General features: G+C 48.0%; 1 protein-coding gene across 2 annotated transcripts; it reads right to left on the bottom strand.

Annotated features, from left to right (window-relative positions):
- Positions 1 to 206: 206 nt before the first annotated feature.
- TOP3A (DNA topoisomerase III alpha) lies at positions 207 to 11,402 on the bottom strand. 2 transcript variants are annotated; one of them, XM_050906291.1, is made up of 19 exons: positions 11,193 to 11,402; positions 9,958 to 10,017; positions 9,462 to 9,535; positions 8,754 to 8,829; positions 8,105 to 8,213; positions 7,663 to 7,806; positions 6,942 to 7,112; positions 6,614 to 6,714; positions 6,403 to 6,477; positions 6,206 to 6,288; positions 5,879 to 6,086; positions 5,521 to 5,706; positions 4,953 to 5,082; positions 4,432 to 4,545; positions 4,186 to 4,351; positions 3,608 to 3,751; positions 3,195 to 3,317; positions 2,139 to 2,906; positions 207 to 1,089 (listed from the first exon to the last, which is right to left on the bottom strand). In XM_050906291.1, the coding sequence occupies exons 1-19, from the start codon at positions 11,376 to 11,378 to the stop codon at positions 948 to 950; spliced, it is 3,060 nt and encodes a 1,019-aa protein (XP_050762248.1). In that variant the 5' UTR covers positions 11,379 to 11,402; the 3' UTR covers positions 207 to 947. The 2 variants fall into 2 exon arrangements, with proteins under 2 accessions (XP_050762248.1, XP_050762247.1); XM_050906290.1 differs by having other exon boundaries at positions 207 to 1,126; positions 2,176 to 2,906.
- Positions 11,403 to 11,653: the final 251 nt, after the last annotated feature.

Genomic DNA, 11,653 nt, shown 5'->3' with positions numbered 1-11,653 from the left:
CTCACTTCCAAATAACTGCGGGGAGTTTCTGCCAAGAAAGCTTCTGTATTGTTCCGACGAGTGAGTGGAAAGAGCAAGATTTGGGTAGATACTTCTACAGTAGCTTAACTATTTTAAGTAGGAAGAAATAATAAGGCAGAGTTAAGACGCTGCTGTATCAAATTTGAAAATTAAATAATCTTTTAATAAGAAACTTATTAGTTTGACAAAAATACCTTCCATTAGCTAGCAGCATCACAGAGGCATGTCTCAAGGTTTGAGGAAGAACTCTGGTTCAAATTCAGGAACTGTCTAAAATGAAGGCTTTTCCTGAGCGCTGCAGCTGAGCTTCCCTTTCAGGGCAAGCGCCAGATCCAGCTTCTCTGCACCCAGCCCTCCCTCACCGGCAGGGACAACCAAGGTAAGGGGTGCGGCGCTGTGACACAAAAAGAAAGGGGAATGTTGCTCAGGTAACATCAACTTAGAAGGGAACTTAAAATAAAATTCCACACTGTGGAAAGCCAGGGACTGAGAAGAGCTAAGCAGCCCTGGTGTCTGTCCCGGTGGCTACGATCCAGCTCTTCCTCGTGTAGAAAGGCTGCGCACAACCACCGCCATGGCGGGAGGTGCAGGTGGACTAGATCCAGGGCTGTTTTCTCTGCAGATTCAATTTCCAAATGCTTCCTTGAAATGGTTAGACTATCCCAATCTGCTCAGCAGAAGAGCAGCTGAAAACAAAGGCTGACGCCAGTAGTGGAGCCACCTTTCAAAGCCGGTTGAACCCTTGCTGCCCGGGCACGTAAATGCATGCGTGAGGATGGTGTCCTGTGGCAGGAGCAGCCTGCAACCAGCCCTTCCAGAAAGCACTCAGACTTATTTCTAGACTCCAGTTCCTTTCAGCAGTAGTTGCTCCTGTAGCAGCTCGCAACCTTGGACCTTTCAGGCTCTCAAGAGACGTCCATCCAGGCTCAGTTGTTTTGAGGGCAGGTTTTCCTAGTGTGGCCAGGCTGGTGGCAAATGCTACAGGTCCGTGGTTTCTTGGCAGCAGCTTCTGAGGAGAGACTGCTTGGTCTCTTGGCTTTACTTCCCAACCCTCTTGAGTAGTCACTGCTGCCAAAGTGGTTCAAAGAGACATCTCCAGAAGGCCCTAGAGAGAAACAACTTGCATCTAAGTACCGTTGAAAATATAAGTAGGTGAGAAACAGAAGATAAGTTCAAAAGGACAGATCAAGGATTTCACTATCGAGCCACTCAGATTATTCCTGAAACTACACTTGCTTCAGATTTGTCTAAACAGTTAAATGTTACCCATTTGTCTTGCAGCATTAGAGAAATGTGGGAACAGAACAGGGGAAACTGATCTGCCTGTTTGCGTGCTCTGGTCTACAGCTGCAGCAGAAACAACAAAACATGCCAGAGGAAAACTTGGGTTTTAAGTAGTTTTGAAAACTTGATTCTACCCTTTTAGGCCCAAATGTCTGAGGAGGAGGTGGTCAGTGTTGAAGATCTCTCTCAGACCACATCTCCACCTCTGTACTTTGCTTACTGTCCCTTTGTGTCAGTGCTCTTTCTATTTTGTGACTATTTTTTTTACGAGTGCTTGTTTTCAGCGCCTTTCCACAGCAGCCACACTCAGTTTCTCAGCTCTGATCAATGCTTCAGAAAGACTTGGTCTCTCCCTGCATTCCTAAACTAGGGCAGAGGGAGTAGCGCGGTTTCCCTGGCATGACAGAATGGGGTTTAAGATCTCCAAAAGTGGTGCCACTGCTTCAGCTCTGTACCAGGTCGGTAACAGCTCTCACAAAGCTGAGCACCATAATTTGGGAGGACAAATTCCCAAACAGACTGTAGGAAAGAGTGCTGGACTTTATCCAACGAGTCACGGACAGACAGATGCTCAAGCTTACTGCACATAGAAGCAAAGCATCCTGCTGGGAGCTCAGCAGATGCGTGCTATGAGGACGTATCCTGCTAGCACTTGGAAAGGTAAGCCGGACTCAGTTGTTACAAGCAACATTTGAAGTGCTATAATGCTGCTGACAGATGTTCTAAAGAGAAACCTGAAGTCTGTTAAATGTATGAGTTGCTACAAGAGCTGTCATGCTGTGGTAGCATTACGCATGTGTGAGAAGCGTGTTCAGTTTAGCTTCAAGAACAGCCTCCAACCCTTGCGTCTCACACCAAGCCCAGCCTTACCTGGTGCCACGTTTTCATCTGCCCACTGGAAGAAGCCACACTGCTGCTCTCGGGGTTTAGGGCAGGTGTGGAACTGCCGCCCTTTGTTGGGCCCGTCCTTTTGGACGGTGCGCGTGACGGCTGGCTGGTCGCACTTGCAGACTGTGCCGCCTCCTGAATCGGAGCTGTTGCTTCCAAAGAGGTCTGGGCCTCTCCCTCCTCCTGGGCGCTGAAATCCCGCCGGGCCCCTTCCTGCAAAGGGCTGGGGTAGCGCAGAGCCCCGCAGAGCCGCGTTGCTTCTGTCCTCTGCCTGCTGATCGGCCCAGAGAAAAAAGTTGCAGGTACTGGCGCTGCATTTGTAAAACTGCCTGCCTTGATTGGGCCCTTCTTTGCGCACGGTTAACAGCAGGGCTTCGTTCCCGCAGTTGCAGACCACCGCGTTGTTCCCGTCGTCTCGAGCAGCTGAAGGAGCAGGCCTGGGTGTTCTCGTTGAGCTCAAGGAGAGTAAATGTCCTGGTGCCAGGTTTGTGGTCCCCCTCACGTGCCTGTTTTCACCACTAGCTCTGTTAAAGGAGTTGTTGACCTGCAAATGATTAGCTTGCTGGCTAGCTGACGATGCGGGTTGGGACGACCTGTGTAAATACTTCAGGTCCAAGAGTTCTTTCAGCATGTCATCACAGCCGCCAATGCAACCAACAAACTCCAGGGGCACCACGGGTGGAACGCTGCCTCTCTTGAATTTAAACTTCAGTCTAAAAGGAAAGGAAGAATGGAAGTCTCCCAGTTCATATAACTCCTCATCAACAGACCTCGATTTGGACTTGATTTTTTTATTTCTTTTTTAAATTCTGCTATGCTTACACCAGCTTCCCCAACCCCTCTTCTTTCTATCCCCAAGCCGTGAGAGTGCTGCTCCAGCTTTCCAAGACTGGAACGGAAAATGGTTGCCCAGCCTAGCCCACGGAAGTCTCTGGCCCTGATGGCTAACACGTAATGGCTGAGGGGCTGCGTTTCCCCAGTGGATAACTGGTATGACCTACCTGTGAACTGGATGTGGTTTACACACAGCACAGATGCTCTCGTCCCTGGCCACATCCAGCACAAAATCAGGAAACCAGACTGCAGTTTTACAAGCTGGATAGCCCGTGCAGCTGAGATAGAACCTGCCATGGGACAAAGGCACCAGATGAGGAAGAGGCAAAGTCAAGACAGTCAGCGATCTGTTCTCCCGTCTTCTCAGCCATCAGAAATTGTCAAAACAACAATTTTTAAGGGCAAATACGTACTTGAGAGAGAGGTTCAGCTAAGTCCACGCAGCTTACGTAGCTGGTGGAGTTAGCTAGCTGCAGCCCAGGTTTTCATGCTTGCTGCAGAGGGGAGGGAAACGAACAATGCCTAGAAAAACACAAACCAACACAGAAGGCTACTTTCTACAACAGGGAAGATCACCAACCCGCCATTCTTCTTGGTCTTCAGGACCATGTCATTGTTGCACTGTGGACACTTCCGAACAGAAACGGGCATTGCTGGGTAGACCTCCTCTTGCTCTGCAATTTCTGTGGCTTCTCCAAAATACTGAGCCAGGGCCTGGTCCAACCTATAAAGAAATAAGCAGAGCATCCTGTGCGTCTCCTCTGCAAAGAGCAATCGGGCACTGCAGTGAATTAGCGCCTGCTGCCCTCCGCAAAGCCCCTCTGAGCTTCTCCACAGGTACGTTGATTCAGCACCATGCCTCTGGAACAGGCTAGGCATGGGTACAACATGAAAGAGGTCAGTGCACGTTGCCGTCTCCTTCAGCCAGCTCTGAATTTAATCTTAAGGGTTTAAACCAAGATGAGCAGTTAGTTGGCACTAACTCATGACAGCGTGCCAGGCTGCGAGTCATCTCTTCCCATGCAAATGCCTACACGCACTGGGCAGAGCTCCAGGGAAGCAGTGTGACAGGATCCCACTCCAGGCTGAGCCCCAGAGGAGAAGCCAGCACCTCCCAGAACAGCAAAGCACACAGAAGAGGGCAAAGACAGGACTCACTTGTTAGCTCTGGCCACAGCTTCGATGAAGACTTGCTTGTACTTTTGGACCTGCTGCTGCAACACTGCAGATTTGTCTTTCTTGCCCTCACAGATCAGTTTCAGATCAGCCTCCAGCTCAGCTCGAAGGTCAGGCTTGGACATCTCATAGCCCATGGAATCATAGCCTGAGGAACATACGGCACGATAAGCGAAAGGAAGGAGCAAGTAAGGAACCTGCCATCTTCCTAACGGGCACTGCCCTTACCTTCAACCAGCCCCATGCCCAAGTGGCCTGGGAGGAACCGCTGATCCGCTGTAAGGCCCACGTACATCCGCGTCTTAATCGTCTCAATGTGCTCGGCGTGAGTGGCGTCAGTCCCTGAAAACAGACAGGTTGTTAGTCGAATTGGGTGCCAAGAAGTGATTTCCCTGTGCTTAGTGCAGGCTGCTAAAGGGACAAGGAGACAACTTATGGTCAGGAGCAGCGCTGCCCTCGTGTCCCGCTGGCACTGAGGCCAACAAGGTGCTGGCAGGCACACCCTGGACCCTAAATTGCACATCTCCCTAGGTACTGGAGGCACTCTGCAGACTCTTCAGGATCTTTGGACTTTGCCTGCAGGTCTCTACTATCCCTTCGTTCTGTACATTTAAGCAAGTTCTTATCTGAAGTAACATTTAGAGAATTGCCTACTCTGAGGGTGGGACAGAACTGGTGTTAGAGAAGTTGAGAAGAAGCTTGTGAACAAAGCTCTCCCAAAAGCGAAAGGCCACGCTGCCAATACTGACCAATGCCATGTTTCTCCATGAGAGCAATGAGATCCGCTTCTGTGAGGAGCAATGGAGGGCTGGTTTCCCCATCCACCATCTCCACTGTAGTGGGCTGAAAGCGAGACCCTTTCTGATACAGTGGGATAACCTGAAGGGAAGGAGAATCTCTTTGAAACTGCCTTCTGGTCCATTCACTGAAGACAAAATGTCACACTAACAGCAGGCCAGTGCAGTAATAGAGCAGCACCCTGTTCTGGAGGAGATCCAGCCTCAGGGTCCTCAGGATTAGCCAGTAACGAGCTGCCAGAGAGAGCACCGAACAGCAATTGCAGCTCCTCTTGGTGAGTAAAGTCAACCCCGCGGCCCTGTATGGTCTCTGCTGTGGTGTCAGAAGGGGAAGAATCTATCCAAAGCTGGCACAATAAAGCTGCACAGGTTTTCAGCAGAGATGGCTCCGAGTGAAACAGCCAGTGGGCCAGAAATTGCCAAAGGACGTTCTGTAGAGGGGTCTGAAGTTGGCAGTGAAGTGCCATTTTAAACTCCAGGTATTTTAGCCTCTCCCATCTACGTTACTCAAGGGTATTACCTTATCACTCCACTTCTCATAAGGATAGACTTCCAGATAATTTCGGGCCAGGATCATTAGTCCTTGAGCAATGAATCGCTCATTAGCAATGTCAATCTCCACAATTGTTTCCTGTCCCTTGGCATCTTGAGAGCAGCAAGCCAAAAAATGACGCACGATGAATTCATATAGTCTCTGCTCGTTGCCCTAATATCAAACAGAAAAAGAGGGTCAGTGTCCTCCTGTGTTACTGAGATGTCAAGAAATACCAGTGAGATCTCAGGTGAGAATACTGTGCTAATGACCATATTATTAAGACTTCTATCTATATTTATCAAGCAATACCAGCCATCCGGTTATCTGCCTTTGTTAAACTCACCTGCAGGTTAGCAGCGTATTTTGTGGGGTGAATGGGAGGGTGAGCCTGATCTGATTTGGTTCCACTCCGAGGGGTTGGCCCACCCTGATCCAAAATCCTCTGTGCAAATGCTCCCCAGTTTGGGTCCTGTGTTTGCTGTTGTACTAAGGCAGAGAGGTTCAGCTCCTTGGGGAAAATGTTGGTCTCAGTTCGGGGGTAGCTAATGAACCTTAAGAAGAAAGACAGAAGAGCATTTTAAGAGGTGCTCCAAGATGCTTCCCGTTTTGGACTAAAGGCCATTTACTTTTGAAAGAATTAAGTTTACCAAGCCAAGTCTTGCTTTCTTACCCTTGAGTATAGAGTTTTTCTGCTATTCTCATGGTTTCCTTTGCGTTTATTTTCAGTTTGCGGGAAGCCAGCTTCTCAAGTTCCTGCGTTGGGAGGAGCCAGGAAAAAAAAAAGTATTTGTGCATAATTGAGTGGTGAGTAAAATATCTGTTCAAAGCTTCTTTCAGATAAGTCCTTTCAGCATAGTTCAGACGTACCACAGTGTCCAGGGGCAGGGGCCTCCATTTGCTCTTTGGCTTGCTCACCACCTCAACAACAGTTGCCACAGGATCCTAAACACAGAGTAAGCAAAACGCAAAATCTCCTTTCAGAGTTTACACAAACTGTTCTTTAAATGTCTTGAGCGAGATGGATGCAGGAAATGTTTGGCTGATACTGGATTATACAACTATTTACAAGCTTTCCTACCTCCATACACATGTGGTAAAGGACCAGGCATGCTGTGTGATTAAAGAGCCGGTTCCTCTTCCAGTTGAAGACCACACTGCCGTCTTCATGATCATGTGTCACTGTGTTGAACAACAGATCTGAGTGATATAGTAGTAATACAACGGAAATACAGCACAGGCAGTGGGGCCACACTATTGGGAAACCTTTCAGTTCTGCTTAGTGGTCATGGCAAAGGAAGAGGAAAGCCCCTCTGCAGCGCTGTTTGTTTGTTGCCCTGATGTTTTTCCTTTCTATACACGTCAAGCCCTTTAAGATGGAGCCCAGGACTCGCTTTCCCCAAGCATACCTTTTATTTTATAGAAGGCTTCAGGAACAAAGGCCTGGATGGCTTTAAAGCGTTCAACTACAAACCCCAGCGTTGGGAACTGGCAGCTACCATAGCTGATTAGCTGATCTGCTAAAATATCAGGGAAGATCTTCCGGAGCCTCAGTGTCTGGAATCTGGTGAAGGCAGCACCTGAGAAAACAAAATGGACACCAGAACTGAGTAATACAACAGTGGAGGAGAATCACAACACTTCAGAAGGTCCTTTTTAATACTCTAATTGAGTATTAATTTCACTCTAATTTTAATACTCAAAGTTGCAGAAGTCTGTCAGTGCTGCGTGAGCGATAAACCTAACATTCCTAAGACCATGTTTCCAGTAAAACATGAGATGTGCTTTAGTTGTATCTGATCTAAAAGTCAGATTCATGACACTATAGAGGGCATCTCTGTCTTGTGTTGGCGATAGAGCAACAGATGATTTCTAAACACCCCTTGCTGGGCTTTAACAATGTGCATTCAATGTGGTTAGACGAGAAGGGAGGAAGAGCCTGATGGATGGCTATCTTGTTTGTTCAGCAGGCTAAGGGAGTTCAAGTATTTACAGACAATAAGCTATACACCGATAACAAAGCCGTCCCCTGCCTACTTACCACACTCTTGCTCACTCCCCTTTAGTAGAGGTGTAGGCAGCAGCTCAGGCCCGGCAGCCTGCTCTCATCTCCAGCGCGCGTTTACATACCTATCCTGAGGTCCAGCTCCTGCCTGACATCAACGGCATCACTCGTTTTTCGATCCGGTTGGGTGAGGTTCTCGCAAGCTGTTCTGACAGCATGAAGCGTAATCTCTGAAAAACGGGCTCGGAAAACCTGGAGGTTTGGCTTTACTGTCAGACAGGAAAAAAAAAAGAAATCAAAGAGCGACTCAAATACCAATGGAAAGGAGCAACTAATGAACAGCTATCTTCCGAAGAGTACGCTGTCAACCTATTCTACAGCTTTCCAATAGCTGAATATATTTCTGATCTATCAGAGCCACATATTTATCAGAACTACAGTCAACGTATTTAACCTGGACACAGTAAGATTGAGAACATGCCTCTGGTACGAGATCTCTGAGCAGCGATACCTGTTAAATCAGCACTTTAATGGAACTCAGATCGATGCAGAAGATGCTCTACGCACCAGCTTTGCAAACGTGAATTATCTCAAAGCCAATGTTCTCTCCTTCTCGATCGCAGTCAGTCCAGATCACCAGAGCTTGGCACTGCTGGACTTCTCGTTCGAGGGTTCTCTGAGATGAGAAAACAATGCGGAGTGAGACATACCAGGCCACTTGCTTTGTCATTTAATTTTAGAATGACTCACTAACTGAACATGAAATGCAACGTGTATCCATAGAGATAGATTGTTGCAATAACATTTTGTAATTGTGTCTCTCATGAGATTAGGCAGCTTTCAAAAGAATTGAGTCATTTATTTACATCTAACTCTGTTAAAAAGCATGCCTTGGATCAGATTGTACCACAGTCTGTTTTCTGAAAATGTCATTTTTTGTAAAATTGAGACGCAGTTACCAATTCCACCTTGTTGGAAAAAACATTTCTACTTTTAGCAAAATAGTTGTTCCTTTACTGCACTAATTGTACACGAGCAGGAGACTTTCAATGTCACAAATGAACAGCATATATAGTCCTAGGAAATGCAGGAGGAATTTGCGAAACTCTAGAACTTAGACGTTAAGGACAACGGTACAATCCTCCTGTCTGAGACAATATTTGTAGAACTAACCTCTGAACTCAGAGTTTCAGGGAAACTCTTAAAAACAACGTACCTTGATATCCACATAATTTTCAGGGCAATATTTCTCGATTTCAGCATCAAAAAGAGCTAGAGGGTTGCAGCTATGCCTGGTAAACAGAGGATAAACAGTGTGCGTAACAAACTAAAACATACGTTGTGAGACGCTAACTGGTGCTGTCTTGTGAGGAAGTGCTGCTCAAGTACTGAAATTAATAATATATTTTGTTATGGGCCTCATCTTAGACAACTCAGAGTTCACATGAAGTGCTGAGTTACGCTTAAAAGCAATAGAACCAAAAAGCAACCAGAGAAAACAGCAAATCTGGAAGGCAGCCCTAAAGAAGCAACTTCTCTTATTTCAAGCACAGGGAACAAAGGGGAAGGAAGCTAGAGAAAGCGCCTCACTTCCCAGGACAACAACTAGCTGAACAAAGAACACAAAAATATCAATCAAGCTTTGGAATCAGTTTAATTCCTTGGGTCTGCCTTAATGTATTTTAACCAGTTTTATGACTTTGGGGTCTTTTAGCGCCCTGAAGACAGTAATTTGAAACAATATTTTTGCTACTCTATGTAAAATTTGGTACTCGTGGCCCTGCTCTGCGCGGTTCCTTGAAGCACCCGGTGTCAGAGTCCCTCCCTGCTCCCTGGTCTTCGAACTCGCAGTGCCCTGCTCAGCTCAGGGTTGAAAGCAGAAGACGACAGCCCCGCTTCCTGCGAGGGGGTACTACGTACTAACCATTTGCGAAACGGCAGCTTAAAATCATGAGCCAGTAAGTGTCCCGACACGGATGTCATCACCATAGTAACGTTCTGCAAGAGACAGAGCAAGGTAATTAGCGCCCATCGTTTGCCAAAAACTACCCACAGCCCTAAGATCTTCATGCAGTTCTCAACTTACATAACCAGTGACACCTCCCTCCTGCTAATATATCATAACAAGCTCTTCTCTCCACTGACAGCTAAATCTATGGCCTTATCCTCAATTTTTGTAGGAAGCTCCTAATTCTAAATAGCAATGTATTTTTGACTGATACAAAACCAGAAAGTTGAAAGACTTAAAGCAACAAAACAGGTCAGTGGTTGAGCCAAGAAAAGAACATCTGACTTTTCCTCATCTTTGGACAAAACATCCCCGTTACTGGATATACGTTTCGTAACTTCTGACAAATAGCTTTTAATAATTAGTATTTTGCACCTCTGTAATCTAGCAGTAGAATGAAAGAAAACTCTACCTGGCCAAACATCTGGTAGTCGTATTCGTAGATCTTGTTGAACTTGGAAAACCCTTCTCGCTAGAAGGAAAAGGGAAGTTGCTGAGTTTCTGGCTTCTAACAGAAACCAAACGCGTTCCACCTCGCTTTACACACGCTGTTATGGCAGAGCACAGAGAAGCACGGGGCAAGTGAAAACCAGGTACTGCAGCTAATGGAAATTGCAGCAGGGTGAATGGAAATTGCCTGAATCGTTTATGGAGACGCTGAAATGGTGCTTTCCAACATAAGAGTATTTTAAACCAGGCCTGAAGGGGATGCCAGGGTTATCTCCCCATGGATAGTGAGAGCAGTGAAGAACAGATTTGTTTAATGGGGCTGGCCAGTTATATTCCTGGCAACAACTGTCCTGCTCCAAACGACAATTAGTGTGCCAGCTCCGGGTCCCCAAGACTACCTTCCACCTAACTGAGACTCGTGGAAGTTTCTAGATTGGGTATTTGCTGCTTTTTTCTACAGAAGCAGGATGATATCTTCCTTGATTGGGACTGTCAGCGCTCAGGTTCTCAGTAACACCTTTCATTCAAATATAATTCTGGTCTAGAAGCACCTTCCAGTTCCTTAGCTTGGAAATACCAAGTAGTTACGCAAACCGTTAAAGGTCACAAAACAAAGCAGCAGAGAGGAGAGATCTTTGAACTCCTCCAAGCCACAGACCATCTTTGCTTTATTATGTGAACTTCAGCAAACCCCTGACACTTGCTGACGCTGCAGAAGTGGTGCTTTTTGACTGGGAAATACAGGCCAACAGGTGGTTTCAGTTCCTGAAGCCTTTTGCATACGCTGCAAAGCTAGGAACGATGCAGGGAGCCCTCACTGCAGAGCTCAGTGCCCAGAGAAGGCAGTCCGGGCAGAGGGAGCGCAGCTGGGGAGCTAAATTCCAACAGGACTTAAGTCACAAGGAAAAGGGGTCCAAGACACCCAAATACATTTGGGCAAGTGGTGTTTGTCCACAAAAGGAAGCTGTCCTTGCACCCTTGCGCGGTCAGAAGTGGCCAGGGACAAAAACAGTGCAAGATGTGAACGGCCCGTGCCAAGCTCTGCCGAGCGTGCTGGGGCTACCACGCAAGACACAGACTACACCCAAGACGAGGGCTGTGCCGCACGGCGGCCCTGATGAGCTGACCCTCTCCAGCCAGCTCAGCCAGACCTGTACGTGTATCAGGAAGCGGTAAGGAGCCGCGGTGTATTCCTACCCGTCGCATTCTGCTGTTGGAGAGCAGATCTGCAATCCCTCGGGCAGCATCGTTCTTCTCAGCCACGCACAGGACCTTCCGGATCCTCTGCAATGCCGTATCCTCCGCAGCCCGGGAGAAGAGACGCCAGGGCTGCGGCAGCATCCTGACCCCGCAGCTGGCAAACTGCCTCGCTCCGAAGTTCATTACAAGAGACGGCGACGGCTCCCACGGAGCCAAGGCATGCTGCTGTGTCCTTGCCCTGGGGCCGGATCCTGCCGAGGATGGAGAGCGATCGCTGGACGTCCCCCGCACAGCCCGAGTCAGCCTTTAACCGGCGGCACCGGGAGGGCCCAGGGCATCCTCTGCCCGAGTGCCTCGGCGCCATTGGCGGCGCAGCCGCCCTCAGAGCTGTCACGGAGCATGGAGAAGGCTTCTCCCCCCCCCCCGCCAGAAACAGCTACCCGGCGGGGCCCGCCCGG

This window comes from Gymnogyps californianus, chromosome 15 (assembly GCF_018139145.2).
Source record: "Gymnogyps californianus isolate 813 chromosome 15, ASM1813914v2, whole genome shotgun sequence".
NCBI lineage: Eukaryota > Metazoa > Chordata > Aves > Accipitriformes > Cathartidae > Gymnogyps > Gymnogyps californianus.
The sequence above is the reverse complement of the archived record's forward strand: the minus strand, read 5'-3'. Positions and strand labels throughout refer to the sequence as shown.